Source organism: Protopterus annectens, chromosome 2.part0, assembly GCF_019279795.1.
Source record: "Protopterus annectens isolate FY-2018-M chromosome 2.part0, PAN1.0, whole genome shotgun sequence".
Taxonomy (NCBI): domain Eukaryota; kingdom Metazoa; phylum Chordata; order Ceratodontiformes; family Protopteridae; genus Protopterus; species Protopterus annectens.
The window spans coordinates 1,539,862,257-1,539,883,720 of NC_056728.1; the positions used below are offsets into that span (position 1 = coordinate 1,539,862,257).

Consider the following 21,464-nt stretch of genomic DNA (forward strand, 5'->3'; position numbering starts at 1 on the left):
AGGGGTCGCCGCAGCGGAACTCCGGTCTGCTAATGATTGGCAGTAGATTTTTACGTGCCGAGTTGCCAGCTCTGACGCACAACCTTCAACGAAGGTACGCCCTTTCACGCATGTCGCCACACAGAAGACACTCTAGCTGAGAATCGAACGGGACAACGTCTTACTGTGAGGCGACAACGCTACTGCAGCACCACCACCGCAAGGCTGATAAATTGTAAATACTATTACTGTTAAATTAAATTATCCCCAGGACAGTAAACAGAATGCTGTCTGTCACTCCACAGTTCTCTGATGGATCGCCAAGCAATAATGTTCAGTTCATGTAGCATGCTCCTGCAGTCTTACTAATTTGCTGCGATACCTCACATAACATGGTTTACCATTTGTAACAAATTCCCCTGGGTTCAATAGTGACATTTCTCTTGGAATTTACCTGCTCCTCTCTTGTTAGCAAATGCAGACGAATATACACAAAATGAATGTAATACTTATATAATTCAGTGTGTTTTCTGGCACTGTAAATTATTCTAAAAAACAAGTAGAAGCAAGCAAGCAATAATTCCCAACAGGGAGTGTTATGTACAATTAATGCCCACCCAGGGGTGTTATTAGGCAGACGTCTGCACCCCTGGAAGGGTGTTAATTACACATTAACACACAAACTGGAGAGCATTATTGTTCTTAGGAATGGGCTCGCTGTAAAACTGTTGTGTTTTACTTTTTTTTTTATTACTATATTTTAATATATTTTTGATGTAAAATAGTTCCTCCGCCTAATTTTTTTAAGGGTAGGGGAGGATAGGCATAAAGAAGACTGGAGTGCCAAATGTGTGCTAGAGAGTCTCTCAGTGACTGCCTCTGAGGAGGGATTAGGACACAGAACCTGCTGCATTTGTTGCTGAGGGGAGAGGCAAATAGACTGCAGCATGGTTAACCCCACTGGTGGAAGATTATGTTTACCACTGACTTTTTGGGAGACCATTCATGAGGCAGCAGAACAGTCTTACTCAGTGTATCTGCTAGCACATTTGATGTCCCCAGAGTATGTGTCACTATAAGAAGGTGGTTAGATGAGATCGCCCATTGCCAAACTCTCATTGTTTCTCGGCAAACAGGGTAAGATCTGGTTCCCCCATTTGCTGATGTACCAAGCCACTGATATATTGTACATTTGATTAGCAATTATCCCCAGAGGGAGAGAGTTCCGGCAGGCCTGCAATGCTAATAGGACTGCTCTCATCTTCAGGTCATTTATATGTAATTTGGTCTCTATTGGGGTCCAAATGCCTTGAACAGTCTGTCCCAAGTAACACCCCCAACCAAACTGGGAGACATCTGTGGCCAACATGGCACTGGGCGTAGGAAGTATAAAGGGCAACACTGGCAAATTTCATTGGATTGGATCCACCATACTAACGTGTCCCTCCATACTCTGGACAGTTTTATTGGAAATTGTTAAGGGTTGGTATAGAATGGACCATTTCACTTATAAAGTCCACTGAATGATCCTCAAGTGAAAATGAGTAGTTGCAATAAAGTGATTTCAGTAGCCATCGATGCTAAAGCTCTTAAGACCAGCTTGGCTGGAGGAAAATGACGAGAAAGAACCAGATTGATGTGTAATCTTAAAGTAAAAATTTTGCTCTTTGGTAAGAATGCTTGAAGATTCACTGTGTCTAGGCAAGCCTCTATAAACTCCAAGACTTGTACTGGCTGAAGAATGGATTTTGCAAGATGATACCTAAAGAGCGAGTCAACTGAAAAAAGTCTCTGGTTGTAATCAAAAGATGCCTGGTTGACAGGGTGATAAGCTAGTCATCTAAATAAGGTAACACCCTGAATCCATGCAGTCTTAGATGAACCACTGCCATACATTTGGTGAACACCATGGAGACTGTGATGAGACCAATGGATTCCTACAGCAGATAGGGTCTTTCCCTCGTGTTCACTACAGGAAAGTTTCTCTTTGACATTGGGCCCAAAAAGGTAGGATATATCAAAAGAAGCATTGATGAATGATGCTTTAAAGGGCTCCACAAAGTCGCACAAGCGCATCCAGGCATGCCTCCTGATATATATGCCTGTACCCACAGCCCATGTGGAACCTACAGCCACGTGAGAGATTAACCTCATGGACATGTTTGATATGGATTGCAGGGTGACCAGTCACAAAGAATAACTTTTTGTTTCCTATGCCGACATGGACCCAGGGGAAGAGTTATTGAATTCTTTTACGAAGTCCCTCTGTAACCTAGTAGAATGTGCCAGGTAATTCAGCGGTCATATAGTAAAGGTCGCTGATGCATATGCTTGCTTTCTATATCTGTCCAAAGCTCTAGATTCTCTGTTAGGGGATGGACAGTTGAGCTCTGTTCAGCAATCTCTTTTTTTGTGGCTGTCGCAACAACCATGGCATCTACAGGAATCTCCTTGTACCAATGTTGTCTGTTCAGTGGTGCACTGAGGATCTTGTTTGGGCATTTAGGGATGAGCTGTATGGAATCCAGCTCCTTCCATCCCTGGTGGGAGACAAGCTCGACAAGCCTATCCACCAGGGGGTAACCCAAGATGTAGATGGGCCAAAACCGAAAGCTTCCAAGAAAACCAATTCCTCCAGAGAAGGGTTCTGGGAAGACCATCCACCTTTTTGGCACAGGATTTCTAGAATATCTCCAAATGAGAAGTATTCTGGTGGCGATCTAGGGGACCCTTCATCAAAATCAGTGTTCTCTGTCAATGATCCCTGAGGGGAATCTAAGTATGCCTCCTTTTGCATTGTTTCTGCAGAGGAAGCTCTTCAGTGGGATACTCTGTGGAGGTGTCAGAAGACAGGGGAAGCCCCTCTGTAGAGATTGGAATCTCTTAAGGGTTTGTTTATCCCTGTGGAGTAAAATGATGAGACTTAGCAGTCAGATCAGGAGAAGGGATGGGAATAGGATCCGAAGAGGTGATAGTCGAGGGAACTCCTGAATGGGAGAGAACCCTTTCCACAACCTTGAAGGCAGAAGGTCCAGAAGAAGTGGAAATCAGCTGCCCCGGAGCAGAAGCTCTTGTATCAGCCAACTCTCCACTCCCTCTGGGTTCCTCCCTGAGGCAGGAATCGGATCTGAGCTGTCAAACGCCAATGCACTGGGGGGAAGCGACAACTCAGAAATCCTCAGAGTCAAAATCATTCCCCTGGACCCAATGCTTCGGGTCCAGACTCATTCTGTTCTGAAACACTCAGAGCTGACTGGATCAGGGAAAGAGTCAAAGTCATGGAAGATAATCTCGGATTTGACACCCCGACTCTCAGAATCTTCATATCTAACAGCTCGGAAACTATAGGTCGGATAAGAGAAGGAGTCACTAAATGGTGTGAAGAGTGCATACTCAAAGATCTGATGGGGACAGAGTCTGAAGGATGCTCCACCTGGATCTGAGCTCTGAGAAACTTGATCATCCTATCCACATTGTAGTCAGAAAGACTCTGGAAAGACCAGATGGAGGAGGATGCTGTGGGAGGGTGAGAAGTCTTTTAAGGAGTCTCTTGCAAAAAAAGGGACCTCAATCTTGGAGAAAACAGCTCCAGAGAGAAGTTCAGAGACCAGATCCAAGGAGACCTGCTTGGGCATGTCACCAGATCCAAAGAAGCCGGATCTGAAACCTTTTTAACATTAGTGGTAGTATGATCAAAGAACCTTTTTTATTTTTGATGGTGGCTCCAAACTTGGAGCAGAAGGAAGAGATTGGACAGGGAAGCATTGTTTTTTAGCCTCCCTGGTTTCCAAACTTTTCTGACTTCTCGAGGGTGTTCGAGTCTCTGAAGTGGAAGGAACTGTAGATGAAGAAGCAGGCAACATACCCTTCACAATAAATTTATAACCTATCACTTAATGCTCTGGCATTGAAACCCGTATAGATTTCACAAGAAATCTGAAGGTGAGCAGCGCCTAAACAATATATGCACTCCCTGTGGGCATCAAAATTGAGCATCTTATGTCCACAGGAAGAGCATTTCTTGAAATCAGTAGGTTTGTCTGCCTACTGGAAAAAGACACTACACACACACAAAAAAAACAATCTAACAAAAACAAAAAGAGTGTTATATTTTTTTAAGAAAGGTGAAAGACGGAGAAAATACCAGCAATGGTATGAAAAATTACCTCAGGAGAGGCAAGAAAAAGGGAAAGACTCCCAGCGATGGTAAAACAGAATCTCCAGAAAGGACTAAAGAAATTTTACACTACCTCTAAAAGGTAAAGAGAGGAAGGGAGTAAGGAAAAAAGACATTTGGTAATAAAGCACCAAAAATATATCACTCAGAATAGAATAAACTCTCAGAGCTCGACAGCCCAAAATCCCAACCGATCGCTAGAGCTGCAAATGAGATCTGGGTAAAGGAGTGATCAGGGGCATTATGGTTAAAAGGAGGAGCTTGGGAGTAGTATCTAGACTGCAAAAGAAAAGTGGCAGAGTAGTATCCGAGGGTAGGATCTGAATCCACCCATTGAGGAACAAATGAAAAAGACATTGTCAGATTAACTGTTACTGCTCTCACTGTTTCTTTCCTGTTTGTTACATTATTTATCCCTTCCCTGTATTCTGTTTGATACAGTTACTACTGACGTCCTTGCACCAAGCAAAAATAAGATACTACAGCTTGAAATTCCAGCCGAGCTATGGCCACAGACTGTCATTGTTTTCCCTGCCCCCACAGAAAAAGCTACACAGTTACTGGAAAGTCTATCCCAGCTAGGACCACAGACTTGTAGATGACTCACAGACATAACAGCACTGATTTGCTGCAAGATTCGTGCTACACAGCTCCAGAGTGTGTGCATGGGCTTTTTACATAGAAAGCCTTGCTTAAATCAAACAGAATTCAAAACTCTGAATCTGTGGCCTCATTCAGCTGTCACAAGTACAGATAAAAGCTATACATCAGAAATGACATTAATCTCCTACCTAGCCAAGATAACTAAGCAACCCTTTTGAGCACATTCAGCTCTTCAGTAACAGCTACAGCAGTCTCCTCTAGCCCAAGAAAATGAGTCACCCCTTTATAAGTACTATAGTAGTCTCCCCCTAGCCCAAGAAAATGAGTCACCTCTTTATAAGCAGTCACCTCAGACTCCTGTTCAAATAGGCATCACCACCCCCAAGTCTTTGTATCCAATCAAGCTACTTTCCCTCCTAAAACAACTCCCAGCTCATGGAAGAGCACTTGCCTGCAAATTCTGTAGCCAGCCTGACTAAGGTATGCATCTTCAGACAATGTAAGAATTGTCTTATGCTTTCTGACCACCACTCAAATAGTACAACGCAGTGTGCAAGAGTCATATTTATTTAGCAACACTGTAGACAAAGGCTCTCAAAGTATCACTACTGATGCAGAGATTGTCAGCAGTTCACTCCATAGCACACATCTCCACAGCTCACATAAAACATGTAGTCCATCATATGCTGAAGTTCTAAATCTTAACCTGCCCAAACCTCAAAGACCTCCAAAGCACAACATGGACATTAAACCCTCAAGGACAGTAAAAAGACCAGGAGCTGACTAGAAACATTAGGAGCACCTTGGACTTGAATCAGAGATCAGTGCTGGGAGGTCAAGATCATGAGGAGGAAGAAAGTAAATAAATGGTAGAACTGTAAAGTGCCATACCCATTAGAAGCAGTTTAGACATGAGAATTGCAGTTCTACAAGAATAAATGGCTGGAACTCTGATGACTATGTTAAAATGGTGGAAGGACTCTAAAGCATAAACCCCACTTTGTCCTTAATGTTTAGAAGGTAATGAAGGGACTGCAGAAGCAACTGTAAGTGAACAAGTTTTTGCTGTTAATATTCATATAATACATTTTCTGATGTAAATTGCATATTATATTTTAAAGCAGTTCTGTATGGTTATCACTCACTATTGTTCATGTTAGTGATATTAAAATAAGAAAATATTTCTTTTAATTACAATGCTATCCAGGATGTACATTAAAATAAGATAAAAAGTCTCAAAATAAACAATATAATGTGATCCTGGGCTGTGGGGGATGTAAAATCTATTAATCATATTATACGTGTACTATGTACGTGTAATAATTTTCCATGCTTTTACAGAGGTTGAAGTCTAGACTAATGTTTCTAGCTTAAGCTACACAAAGGGGATTTTTAAGCACACATGCTAGAAAAATAAGGGGCATGCATGATAAACGGTATTTCTTTCTAGCACTTGCAAAGTTATTGGTTATTTTCCACCGACACCTACTTTTTAGAAGAAAAGGAGCAAAATAGGTGCAAGCAATTAGTCATGAGGGGTCTGACCAGTGTGTTTGAATGAATTCTACAAAGATCACTTCCTACATTTGCAAAGATAACAGCTGTTTTTTTTTCCAGTTAGGAAGTATGTTCAGTTGTAGATGATGAGTATACAGGTACAAACAATTAATCAGGATCAGCTTGAACAGTGCCTTCTGAACAATATGCATTAGGAAAATAGCATTTAAAGGCGAGCTGGCAAGCAATCTAGTGAACATAAGTGAAGTTTGCAACTGTGTGAAATGAATAGTTTTGCAAGTAGCTGTCTCTCCAGTACCATTAGTACTTCAATACATTAAATATATAACAGTGCACAATTTATTTCTATACTAGTAGCCAGTGCACTTTTGCTTAAGGCTAAAAGCTAAAGTTTACCAAGATCATGCAAACTGGTTTTCAAATCTAGGAGGGGACTAGAGATACGATAAGGACATATCAGTATAAGTGGAAGCACAGGCTCTATAATAACCGTTCAGCACAATTAAAACTAACTTCAGAATAGGACAAACAAACTGAAAACCAAGAAAACAAAACTAAACCAAAAAAATGAAATGGTAACAATGAAGTTGGACCCTCAGAAGCTCTCCAAATACATAAATCCAAACTCTTATGTTAAAATTAGAAATTAGCGCTTTCGTTTAAAACAGTGTTAAACCATCAGACATGATGAAGTTTAACACTGTTTTAAACGAAAGCGCTAACATTTTATTTTCGAGTGTCATTACAATTTTGAGATTTTAACATAAGACTTTGGATTAACGTATTTGGAGAGCTTCTGAGCGTCTAACTTCATTGTTAGCATTTCATTTTGTTGGTTAACTTTAGAATATGTAATGCCTGAAGTACAGCTGTCTATTTGGGGCAACAGCCTCTGTGTAGGGACGTAAACTACCTTTTTGGAAAGTATATATGGTTTTGTGTGTTTGGGCAGCCACGGTGGTACAGCAGTCAGCAATGTCACCTCACAGCAAGAGGTTCTTTGGTTCCATCTTCGGCTGGGGTGCCTTCTGTGTGGAGTCTGCATGTCCTCCCTGTGGTCGCGTGGGTTTCCTCCAGGTGCTCCGGTTTCCTCCCGCATCCCAAAGACATGCTGTAGGTGGATTGGGCACTCTAAATTGTCCCTAGGTATGAGTGTGTGTGTGCCTTCCATGGAAGGTTGGGCGCTGGGCCAACTCGACACCGTAAAACTCTACTGCCAATCATGAACGGACAGGTGATCCACTGTGGGGACCCCTAACCAGGAAAAGCTGAAAGAAGAAGAAGATATATGGTTGTGTGTGTTTGATGCGGGTTAAATTTTTTTTTTTTTAATGTATTTAGTCTTTTGCTTCTTTTTTAAATAAAAACACCTTTATTAAATTAGCACTTATGACATAAGCAATCATGCATATATATATATATATATATATATATATATATATATATATATATATATATATATATATATATAGATATATAAATGAAAACAAACCATACTGACATCTTTAGTTGCAAGCATTATACATCACTTCTCTCTCTCCAGTCACTGTTAGTAAAATGTTACATAGCTCATTTAAATCCTGCCTTCTTTTAAACCTTGTTCTTCCTACAAAACATTATTCTGCAAGTACTGGTTCCACAATTCCCATTTTTTTCTATGTATTTTGCTCCTACCCTTTTCTAAAGGTCCCATTTCCAGTTGTTTTATCTTGGTTTCTTTACTCACTACTTCTAGTACAATTGGTTTGGGCTTTGATTTCCATTTTCTAGTAATTTCTTTTTTTGACAGCCACCAGAATTAGACTCAGCAAGTCTTTATTATGTCTAGGCAATTCCAGTTCTGTATCAAAGCTCAAGAAATAATTTCTTTAGTCACATCAATTTGCTCACACAGCATTTCTGATAGAGTAGTCTGTAGGGAATATGTAAAGCCTGTATACTCATTGCACTCACAAAATATGTTCCTAATTACCTTTCTTTACAAATGTTGAAGGTCCAACAGGAATCTACCTGAAGAAAAATTATTTGGAGTCTAGTTGGGGTATACAAATACATGTGCAAACACTTCCAAGCATTATCCTAAATCTGCTAGATTTTGTTGCATACTTGGGAGTCATACATATTCCCCCATCATTTCTTAGTGAATTTCTTACCAAATCTCTCTTCCCAATCCTTTCTAAAGTCCTCTGATTAATTCTTATAGCTATCAAGCAATATTTTATATGCCCTACTATTTATCACTTTTTAACAGCAGTTTCAGTTCTAGATTCTACTAAAAACTCTACCAGTGCTGGTCTTTCACTTAAGATCTCTCTATTTCTTTCTTGTTGTCTATACTTTGATATCAGTCTGTGATGGGGAAGGCAATTACTGTCCTGCAGTCAAAATAAATTCTTGGCCTCTTCCCATTCTGTTACCTTTCCCTCTCTATTTATTAGCTTCCCAATACCTTTGTTACTTTGCCAATTTTCTATAGCAACTTCCAGTCCCCTCCAGCCTGTCTGTATGCCAAACTGCAGTCACCCCTATCTTCAAAATATATTTTCTCCATCCCTGTGTTGATTTAATTCTTAAAATATTTTCTGCTACTTTATGAATATAATATTCTGTATGGTCATTGTTATTCTCCTTAAGGATATGCATTCAAAATCCCAGTCCCTCCTTGTTTCTTGAGCTTCTCCTTGTTTCATCATTATTCCTTTCTACTTTGAATTATAGCTTTCTGCTTGTGCTATGTATAGGACCCTTAACTGTGTAGCCCTGAAATACCCTTTCAAATCAGGTAATCCTAAACCACCTTGTCCTACTGGAAGGATCAGCTTATCCCACTTGATTCTTGCTGTCTTCCCTTTCCAGATAAAATCCTTCCATTATTAATTGCTATCCACAACTTCTCCTCTGGTTGATAAAATATGCCTGATCTGTGCATAAATCTAAAGGGACTAAAACATTTTCAATGGTTGTATCTTGCTATCCATAGCCATAAAACAGGACTTCCAAGTTCTCATTTTTTTGTATTATCTTTTGATTAGACTATTCCCACGCATCCTTATCTGCCATAACAGAATTCTTTTTAATCCATACTCCTAAGTAGTTAATTTTATCATCATGTTCCCATAAATGTGTGTATTGATGAACCAATTCCTGTGTGGGTACATAATTTACAGCTATTGCTTTTGTTTTATCTTCATTAATTTTGTATCCCGAAAAGACCTGCATCTGTCTCAATGTCCCACAACAGTGACATGTCCTTTACTGGTTTTATCAGGTATAAAATGTCATCTGCAAGTAAAACCAGCTTTTCTTGACTACCATACCAAGCAAAAATATCCCACTTGCACTGTGAGGGCCCAGAAACAAGGGTCAGAAGATTGATGTGAATCAATCCTTTTAGAACCAGATTTAAACGCTAAAACTCTCATCAGCATTTTTGTCCTGAACTTAGGACCTCCTCAGAAACATACTAAGCCCAACATATACCTCCTACATACAATATCTTTTTTGTTGACATCATTTCCTGTCTTTAATAAATAAATCGAATACATTAATATACAATTGATATCAGCACTGTGCATCTATCAATTTATTAACGTATATGCAAAGTAAACTATAAAAATCTGTAGGGCATCAATAAAAATAACTCATTTTTAAAAATAACTCTTATTTAAAAAAAACTGTGGATGAAACCAATAACAATAAAAATCACATCTTATGAAAACAATACACGAACTTTAAAAAATAATGAGCTTATTTCTAAAATGCTGTTACTACAGACATGAGCAACAAGTCTAAATATCCTCTTGTTATTATGTAAAAACATTATTAGAATGTTAAAATAGATGATGGGTAACATAAAATGGCTTATCACATACACATTTTCTTTAAAAATTATTTCCTCGGACTGAAGAAAAAAATATTTTCACATTTAGAAAATATATCTTCCCTTTTAAAAAGGAGTGAGATATTTTTGCTTGGTGTTGCTCGTTTCCGTTATCACACTGCACTGCTATCTATTTACTGGATTTTGCTGTGTTTGGTGGCTACCATACCAATTATATCCTTGAATTTCTGAGTCCCTTATTTTCTTTGCTAATGATTTTAAATATAAAGCAAATAAAGAGGAAAGGGGACACTTCTGCCTGGTTCCTCCGCTGAAATAAAACTCATCAGAGCAAAACCAACCATCTTTAATTATTGTCTCCAATTTCTCATATATCCTCCTAACCAACCTTATAATTTTATCAGGGAATGCAAATGCTTTGCCCTACTAGTAAAATCCCACCTTATTCTGGCAAATGCTTTCTCTGCATCAAGACCCACCAACATAGAATTTTCTTATATTCTGCCTCGACCTGGGCCATCAATGTTCTATTAATGTTGTCAAATGTTTACCTCCCCTCCACAAAACCACATTGATCCATATCTATCAATTTTGGCATCACCTTAGCCATTCTTTTGGCCATTACAGACAAATACGTTTATAATCGTATTTTAGAATTGTAATAGGCCTATGTGAAGCTGGATCTGATGGATTTTTACCATCTTTAGGTATTACAACCACCACCTCTTTTTCTCAGGATGTTAGTGCTTCTTTGTCCTATTAAAATACTGTTAAACAAATCCTTCTAGATCTTTGCCCTAGCTTCTAAACTTCCACATGAATACCATCTATTCCTGGGGATTTTCCTGCAGATTGGTTATACATCACCATTTTTACCTCATCTTCTCCTATCCTGTTAGTAATTGAGCCTCATCTGCCTCTAACCTTGGCATATTTAATTCTTCCATAAACATATCCATTTGTACATTTGTACCTTTTCTCAGTTTCCATATTTCTCTGCTTTATAAATTTTTTCATAAAATTTCTGAAATATTTCTAGTACCTCTACACGATTTCTGGTTATTTTCCTTGTTACAGGCTCCCTAAGCTTGGGAACAACCTTTCCCGCTTTCTGTTGCCTGAATCATTGTGCTAAAAGTTTTTGTGCTCTGGAGTTATCAAAAACAGTTGCTTAACAGCAAACTTTCTAAACTCATAAATATTACTCAGGCAATACCTTATTTTCTGTTTAGTACTCTAATTGCTCTTCTTTTTCTGAGAGATTCCCCCTCTTCTGCAATACTTTATCCTTTGACATTCCTTCTAAATAAATCTTGTTTCTTCTTAATTTCTCTCTCTTATTTCCACCTTATTTTAACCTCCATTTTAATTGTATCCCACTCTAGCTATATTTCCAGAAGAAATTAATATCTTCCCTAATAACTCCAAAATAATTTCCATTACCCATTCCTTAAAGTCCTCTCTTTTTAGCAGATAGATGGGTAAGTGCCAGTGTCTCTTTTTATTTCATTACCCTGCATTTTTATTTTTAGTTATTACTGGTGCCTGATCTGAAATAGTTATTAGACGTGTATCAAAACTTTCATTTAAATGCACATGTTCCTGTATTTCTGTCTAGCCTAGCTCAGTTTTTGTATATTGGGGAATATTTAAATTCACTCAGAACTCAAACAACTGAATTCACATCTTCCATACCAAACATTTTCATACATTTCTTCAAAAATCAACCTTCTTTTGTTATATTTCCCCCTCTGGGCACCCAGATATATCCTCACTGCTGCAAACCAAATTACAGTCCCTATCTATAAGTAATATTCCCTGCTGAAAGCTAATTATTTCTCCTAGAATTTTCTTAAGCTCCATAACAGCAGTTTTAGGTGAACACATGGCAGCGTAATTGTCCACTCTTGCCAGTACTTATTACCATAAATCTACCATAATCTTTTTTCACTCTTCTAGCACAATTGGAGCTTCTCTAGGAATTAGTATAAATATTCCCCTCTTCTTTTGGCCTTGATATTCTGCTGAATATCCATCCTGAAATCCTTTGTTTATCAAATTCATATGCTCACTTTCTTTCAAATGCATCTCCTGTAGCACTGCTACTTGCACTCTGCATTTCTTAGTATAACTTAATACTCTTACCTTTTGTCTATATCTGTAAGGCCATTCACATTGGAAAACGTATTTAGTGCAGCCCTTATGACAGGAAGTTATTTCTACCACCTATTAAATATAACAGCTTTTTAAATGTCTTTTTTTAGCTTTTGTGTTACATGCACCCACTGTTTGGCAGATTGATCCTTTATACAGTTGTTTCTTGTCATCTCCATTTGAACCTATGCCACATTTTCAAGACTTCTTGTTTTAATGAAAACCATGAAACAAAAAAAAAATCCCACCAGTACTTATTAACTTAAAACAAACACAGAAAACTATGAACATTTTCAAACAATGAAGTTTAACCCTCCTAATAGGAGCAATTGTCCAAATTGACAGGTGCACCCACAAGCATTAACTAACCTGAAATTAAGGTTGTCCATGCTAAAAGCGCATGTTATAGCTTGTGCTCATATTTACACTAATTACTGTATATTCTTATTTTTTCTTTATTACCCTCCCAGATGTGAAAAACTTTTTGCCATAAGAAAAGGTGCACTAGCTATCCTTAAATAAGAATATCGTTCTAGTAAATGCATTAAAATATTTAGTTACCAGAAAAGCTGCAATCTCTTACTCACTTCCAATAATTTCAAATTTTATTTTTTACTGAGCTGTTGTCCTTGTACCTTTTAATTTTAACCTTTTAGTTTTATGTTTCAATAAACAATGTCCAGACCTCTCAATTTATTACCCTCACCTTTACTCTGCTTATTTCCATGGAAACACAAGATTAGAAGGTAGTCCTCAACTAACACTGGACATTTATTTGCTAAAAGAAAACTATTCTTAACATTGTGGTTTCTCATTTAAAAAAAAAAAACACTTGACTAAACACAAAACTTGTCATCAGACTAAGTTAAGGGCATTACATATATATGTATGCAGCGCAAACCTTTCAGTTCTATATCTGTTATAATCAGTGCATTTTTGCACCCTATCCCCCACATCAACAGCCAAAGATTACAGCCCATTAACTCAAACATTATTTTGTCAAATCTGTCTTTTCTTTTTATGTTGTAATGCCTACATTTCTTAAAACTAAACAACAAATCCTTGCTTACTTTAGTATCTTCATCTCACACAATCACTAAAAGTGCTTTATTATATAGCATGGAAAGTATATCGTATTTCAACAAAAATCATTTTACTTAACAGTTACTTTCTCTTTTTTTCCTTTCCTTTTCTTTTACTGTCCTTCCAAACATCAATGACATGAAGTGGGGCACATGCCTGTCAGTTCCCCACAAATTTAACTGAGTCAACAAAAAGCCAATATCTCTCAGTGTCTTTTTCTTGTAAATCCATATGCTACAAATGCGATTGAAGCTTTATAGTCTCACTTTTATTCACTAATTTCACCACTGCTGGTCTTCTTGTTTATCTTCATCTCCCAGACTCTGGTTCCAAGTACTCCCAATTCATCTAGTCAACTCCTGTGATTTTTTCTCTCTCAAGCATTTACCTTTGCAACACTAGAAAAGGTTTCCATGGCAAAGTCTATGACCTTTATTATCAGAATACTGAGAGGCTGAGTCCCCATCTATTGATGGTTCATTTTTTTTTTTTTTTTGCTGGACAAACTTTTGTATTTCCTCCTTAGCATCTTCTGCATCAAAAATCACTTTGATCCTTCATATAAAAATATTGTGAAGACAGCTGGATACAGCAGCTTGATGTGCTTCTCCTCTGCCTGGTGTACAGTGAATAATCACTTTCGATAAAAAAACACTCTACTGTCTCCAACTGTTTTTTCAGGATACTAGTTCTGCTAGTATGATCACATCTTTACTAGTACAGGTCTTGGCTGCTTTCTCATGGCCAGGTTTGGAAGATACACACAATGTGCCATTTCAGTTAACAAATCCTGCTGTATAATACCGGCCCAGTTACTTAGCTATGCTTTCATAAAATTAATACAGACTGTTCCTTCCAGTTTCTCTGGTATAGCAGAAAATCTCTGTTTTTCTTTGTTTCATTTATTTTAATCAGCTCTGAGCACATCCAACTTATTTTTTTTTCCTCTAAATTACTGGAAGCCATCTTTTATACCAAAGCTGAAGCCTTAACTGCTTTTTGCTGAACAGCTGCAGGATTCTTCCCAGTCAGTGTTTTCTTTTCACTTTTGGCAGCTGATTTTCTTTCAGGCTCTCTATGTTTCTTCTTTGCTGGCATCGAGGCAGTGTACTTAGTAGTAAGAAACTGAATTTTACTAAAAGACAGAAGTACGGGCTCTTATCCATCACTTTCTTTTTTCACACTGGCAGAGCTGAACTTAAGCTGTTGATCAATGTGCAGCCATCTTGGAAAAAAAAAACCCAACTAATGCTGTGTTCTTAACTCATTCTTAACTCATATGCAGTAAAGTCTGCACTGTTGGTTAGCTTATCATGGATCCCTCAAAGATAGGCAAGATTTTTAGCCAGATGCAGAACAAGAACAAAAGTTGAACTTGCTGGTTAGAAAATACTTCAGTACTCCTCCCAAAGTAAGGCAAAAGGCAGTATCTATCTAAAAATGTATTCAGACATAATCAGGTAACATTTCTTCCATGTACATTTGCTTACAGGCCCAGTCTGGCTTTCATTTTGCGTTGCCCTCATTTTTTTTTGAATCACCTCCTCATTTCTACATTCTAGCACCTGCTGTGTTATCAATCTACCTTTGCTACTTGATTATATGGCAATGGTGTTACTTTACCTTATTTTTAAATCCCCAATGAATTACTGCTTAATGTCATATTTGTTAATTCACCAAGACTAGTTCATACTTTGCCTTTTAAACCACATAATCTTAAAAGCAGGTACCATTTTATTAAGCACTACTATTGTTAATGCTTGATTTTATGTCAATGATATTTTTATGTAACTGGTTATTTCTATAAACTAAAAGGGATCATCACACATATGGTTTCAGTCCACACAATAAAACAAAATGAATAAAGCTAGTTAAAAACAATGCCATTTATGTGGTGCTGAAGGATGAGGCCCTTAATGCGCCCATGGTGACCAGGATATAGTTTGTAAAACCATACACTTGAGATGGTGACTGGGTGATGTAAGGTCAGAGTGACAGTTGATGAAGTTGGTTTGCCCATCCCCTGGAGGAAGAAGGTGATCCTGTATACTGCAATGTTGACATATGGCAGTGGATGCAGTACATGTAACACAAAGGAGTGAAATGGATGCTCTGGTCAGTCAAGGCATACACACACACACACACACACACACACACAGACAAATTAATGGGCCACTACTGCAGGCCCTACTTCTGCACTACACCCATCAGGCTGTTTTGGGAATAAAAGGTAAAGAATATGTGAAACCTCCCACCTCCTGCATGATGATTCCTACATGGGTCTTCCAGTGTCACAGTAGGGAAGAAACAAATAAGCCAGTAAGGCTATGGGTCTCAGTGGTATGGAGTATGAAGGACTCCTAAAATATCAGTAGTCAGGAAGAGCAGAAAACTATTAAACAGATGTCAATTCAGTATATCCAAACAAGTAAACAGGATCAATGTGTGATGCATTCAGTAGTTACAAAATAATCTCTGATAGGTTCACAGGTATGGACTAGTCTAATGTCTGCTGGGGTCTTTTTAAGCCTAGATATGCAAATCTCTAACAAGTTCTTGTACAATTGGTAGGTTTAAGCAGGGCGTGGGAGATGAAACATTTACAAACAAAAGTCTGGGAGATGAACCATTTATAGGCTGCTTTTCTCCATTAGTGACAGAGATGCCGAACGGGGGATGAATTTCCTATTACCTATCCAATTGTCCAATTTACACTTAAATTGGGTTACAGAAAAACTCTGCTTCACATGGATGGGCATCATGTAACAGGTGTTATTTATATCATAGGTAATGTTTAAGTTTTTAGAACTGGCAATTCTGGTGCTGTTTGTTTTGTGGATATGTAGAATGTCCACCACAGTGTGGTCTGATGATGCCAGGTGTTAGGTCAGGTTTCATTTAAATGTATGAAAATACAGTATTCTCTTTTCATAAGTCTAGAAATGCAGCCATATTAAAGCAGGCTTCACAGCTTGCGTACAGTTTTCATTGAATGCATGTTCTATTAGTGAAAATAACCTCCCGTCAAGCACGAGGAGAGAATTTGTTGTACATCTGAATACAAAAACATTTTGTTTGTATGCTACAAGGCTCTGAAACCAAGGCTAAAGAAGCATGTAGAAACTTGTTTTTTTTTTTTAGAAATGCAGATAGTCATGGCAGTGCAGTCTTCAGAAGGCAGTAAGACACTCTGCCATGAGTGGAGAAGTCAGGTCAAATATCCAACATTCCAGAATATTAATTATACTATTCAGGAGGAAAGAAATAATGCAGTGGACTATTTCATTTTATCAAAGAAATATGAATATGAATACAGAGGACTGTTTCAATTCATCTGCACTATTATTGGAAACAGTACTGTGATTTTGTTGACATTCACTGTACATAATAAAGCATTCTTAACCCAACTACTGTGTGTGCAGACTTTATTCTGAAAAGCACAAGAAGATCTGTCTCATAAGGAAGAGAATGGCACCTGTTCAGCACAGTTCTGGGTAATTAACAGATAAAAATATTCATTCTAGTTACTTTCAGCTGTTTCCAGTTGTTCCAAATAATTCCAGTATCTTACAGTCTTATCAGTTCTTACACTAGGCATGGATCTCCCCTCAACAACCTTGTAGGAAACAGAACACAGGGACAGGGCTTTGAGATGCATAGGACATGTTATTTATACCCTGTACTCTTTAAGTGAAGAACCTGTGCGCATGTTCCAGTTGCTGGATGTGCCTGGTTAGGTAGATACCAAAGGGGGTACTGCACTCAATGATAGGGCTGATCAGTGCTGAATATAGTGGAACAATGACCTCCTTGGACTTGCATGCCATACCGTTACTTATATGTTGCACAATATAGAATGACTTGCTCTGTGCCATAGACACATGATTCAAAGTCTAGATTACTAATTCAAAGTCTAGATTACTAAGTGTTTCCCTGTTTCCTCAAGTCCCTGTGTTCTTGGTGAACTCTTAGGGGTATGTTGTCAATATGATAGTTACCAGGGGTGGATGATTTCCCAAAGGATACCATTATGCATTTCTTTGCATTTAGTTTTAGTCCATGGTGCTGACACCAGTTATTTGTCTGTGTCAGCCTTTCTTGGGGAACATTACTGTCAGTGGAGGATTCTATGACTGCTTCTAATTTGCAATCATGTGCAAATTTGGTCAGCCAGAGGCCCTTGGTGTTGGATTTGACTTCAGAGATGCAGATGCCAAAAAGGAGTGGTCCCAGGATCAACCCCTGAGGGACTGTGATAGTGACTGGCCTCTTTGTACAGGTGGACTCCCCAATTCTAACTTCCTGGCTCCTGTCTGTGAGCCAGCTAGCAATCCACCTGGTAAAATAAGGGTTTATACCTAACCTCTTGAGTTTTTCAACAATGCCAGTGTGACATATTGTGCAAAACACCTTGGCCAGGTCAAGGTAGGCAGTGTGTACTGGTTTCCCATGCCCATTACTTTGGTGACCTTCTCAAAGAAGTCCTCCAGGTTGATTAGGCATGACTTGCCCTTGACTAAACCAGAATGGAATGAGTCCAGTGTCTGTAGGTCTATGTCATTATTCATCATTTCCATGGTTTTGCATATGAGGCTAGTGAGACTTATGGGTCTGTAATTTCCAGGGTCTGTAGATGGCCCACCTTTGTGCAGAGAGGTGATGACTGCCATTCGCCATTTGTAATGCATGAAGCTTGTTTGGAAGCTATAGTTAAATAGTGATTCCAGAGGACCTGATAGGTCATGTTTCATGCTATTTAGAAGGCAGCCTGGGATATTGCCTGGGCATTGTTCTTAGCCTTAGAGAGAGCACTGAGGACTTGTTCCCTAATGACAGTAGAAGGAACTATATTTGATGGTATTTCCTGAAGGGAAACTGGGGGAGACAGGTAAAGTTATAGCTGGATTTGTCTGTCAGTTGGTTTGCTATCTTCTTCTGGCTCATTATAGGTGGTCCATTAAAAATATACTCTACACACAATTTTTTATTGCCTGAGGTTGCAAACATAGCTAAATAATGCCTTATGGTTGTCCTTGTCCAGGGAGGCCAAATTTACCTCAGATTTGGCTTTGGTAGACTGTATTTGTCTTCTGAGTTGCTTGTTTAGTTTGCTGAGAGTACATTAATTATGCTGGGTGCTAGATTTCCTAATTTTTGCCATGATTTCCTTCCTTCTATTATACTGCCTATTGATTTAGAGATTCCACCAGGGTGGCTTGATTTTTCATTAGTTCTGTACTTATTCCAGGTGAGTACAGCTGGCTGTATGCAGTTTTTAACATGTTTGTATAGACTTTCTATAAAAAGCTCCACACAGGCAGCAGTGTTCTTAGGGCTTGGGGGAGGGGGGGGGGGCTTGAATTTTTGCCAGGTTATAACTTAACAGTAAGATATCAGCCTCAGCGTAGTTCCTGAATATTCCAGTCTTTGCTGGGATTTCAGGCCTTAGTTTAACTTATAAGAGACTGTTTTGTGGTCTGATCTCATTACTGAGGACATTACACAAGGGGAGTGCCGCACTTTTCTATATTAGTGAGGACCAGATCCAGCATGTGTGCCCCTGCTTGGTGTACTGGCAAACTGGTCCAGGGAATTTGCATTTACAAAATCCAGGAATCTCTGTGCCTCCACATTTGCTGTTGTATACGATTTCCAGTTATTAGCGGGGTAATTAAGTCACCCATTAATATGGTTTTCGGTTGAATGGTGAGTGTTTCCCGTAAACTTAAATACATTTTATGAGTTTCCTGGGCCATCTGGGTCATACAGGAAGACCTATAGCTTGCAAGGAAGTGGTACAGGATTTTTTGCCTATGGTTAACAAATAGGATTATTATTATTAAATTGTATTTATCAAGTACGTTTTAATCTGCAAAGTTCTTTGTGTCAAAATTTAAGAAAATTAGGCATCATTAAAATGCATATTAGTTAACATTATTAGTAAAAAAGAATCAATAACAAAATATTATTAAATCTTTGTGATAACTTACCCAACAACCCAGTACGTCATTGTTGGAGGAGGTTTCTTCTGGTCAGTCCAGTTTTCAGGACTACACTCAAAAAGGATTCCGTGCTCTTTCACTAGACCAAGATTTGAACTGCTGTTCTGCAACCCTGAATCATACGGTACACCACTGATGATTGCCTTTTTCCAAGAAATGAACTATACGTTAAACATCAATTTATACACAGATAATCAGATACATATAGTAAATGTCCTCTCTACATTTGAAGCATCAATAAAAAAACGAAGATTAGAGACTTCTTTCTACCAAAATTAGTTCAACAGGAAAAGCTACAGCTCCTGAATTAGTTTATAATTTGTAAATTACTCTACCTGCAGTGTAACTATTAAGTTTTATAGCAATCTAAAATACAATCCACTAATTGTTGATATCTTAATCAATATATACCTGTATCTGAAAAACTTTAACTGCCCCCCTGTGTAACCATAAACCTATATCACTACATCTGTTTTGAAGCTTTTCTCCAAATGCCTCCAGAGTAACTGGACACTGCTAAACTGGACATTTATGTAAATACAACGAGAATGATACTGTACAGGTAACTTTAAAAGCTCTTCCCAGAAAACACTGAGCAACAGCCACATGACAGTTAACGAAAAAAGAGACAACTGAACTAATAAACACTAAATATAGATACAACCTTGCTTCAGATACCCCCTTCCCTCGTGTTCCATTCTAACTTAGTACAACTGCCCTAGAAACTCATGATCATTTATCTTCTTATAAGAAAACTGCGCGTTTATATTACGCTGTTGAAAACTCAAACTGTCGACAACATAATAATCAACACGAAAATGTCGAAACCCCCGAACATCGAACACACACACAAAAAAAAAAACACCCAAACACAACACAAATTTCTCTATGCGGGGGGGCAAGCCCCCCTGCATCCCCCCACTACTTAAATATACCAACTCCGAGATCACACTACATTGCAGTAAACGGAAATCTCCCCTTACAGAGATTTTCATTTACACGCGCAATGACTTTCGCTTTCGACATTTTGGTGCCGACAAGATCAGCTTCGATAGTGTCGGCCTTCGACAGGGTGAAGTAGACCCAAAAACTGCTCACCCATGCCAAAGTCCCTGTTTGAGGTTTTGGCATATCCCTGGACTAGGGCCACCAGATATCTTATAACTACAACTCATAATATTTGAGTATGTGCATCTTCTATTAACCTTTGCCCAGAAAATCATAGACTTGAAACTGTTTAGCCCCAGCCACGGGCAGTCCACAATATTTTAGTTTAGGACCAGTTATTTATGGCTTACTCCTCAACTCCTTTCCACCATGCACAATGCAAAAATACTGCATAATGATTACAAACTTCTGCTGATTAATATTAACCCACAACTATTATTTTTTGATCTGCAACATGGTTTCTTAATGTGCCATTCACAGTTCATATCTCACTATCAACATTTTCAATAGACTAACAGAAAAAAGCTACATACGTATTGAAATGATAGATTTGTGTTGGCAGATTCATTTCTTGTCACCTCTACAGCTAAGACTGGCAGGACTTTTCCTAACACCTAAAATCTTCCCAGACTCCCCAGCCGCTCCTCCTTACCTAAAGTATCTAAGGATCCTCTCTCCAGATCTCTAAAGCCCACAAAGGCGGGATAACACAGGAGACCTAAAAACAAGAAACTGACTCCCTTACTAAGGACTGCACCCATCAAACCCAGGGCAGGAGAAAGAAGGATGGAAATAGGAATAGTGATGTTAATGAAGATGAAACCACAAATTCAGACGTATCATTACAGTAATTACACAACATTCACATCTGATGTTGCAAGTTTCATTTCCATCACATTTGGGACAAAGTCCCAGACTAGACCTTCTGAATGGCACTTCTTGAAAGAATGCCCTGAATAATGTTGGTAATGAGGGAGGAACATGACCCAAGATCATGTCCAGCTTGTAGTATCTTGCAAAGGTATTCAATGATAGCCACTCATGTAATTTATGGAAATTTTTTGAAGAAAGTTTATAAGTGACAACAGCCCTAGCTGAATAAGCATTAGTTGCAGCTGGAAACGGCTTGCCATATTTTTGATTACAAGACTTTATGTAA

At 38.4% G+C, this 21,464-nt stretch overlaps 1 protein-coding gene across 2 annotated transcripts in view; it reads right to left on the reverse strand.

The window, feature by feature from the left end:
* The window catches only part of INTU (inturned planar cell polarity protein), a 1,478,455-nt gene that overhangs the window by 47,770 nt on the left and 1,409,221 nt on the right, over window positions 1-21,464 (reverse strand). For both annotated transcript variants that reach the window (XM_044061672.1, XM_044061671.1), the window contains exon 15: window positions 19,346-19,500. In XM_044061672.1, coding sequence (XP_043917607.1) covers window positions 19,346-19,500 — 155 coding nt within the window. The remainder of the gene's footprint in view (window positions 1-19,345; window positions 19,501-21,464) is intronic.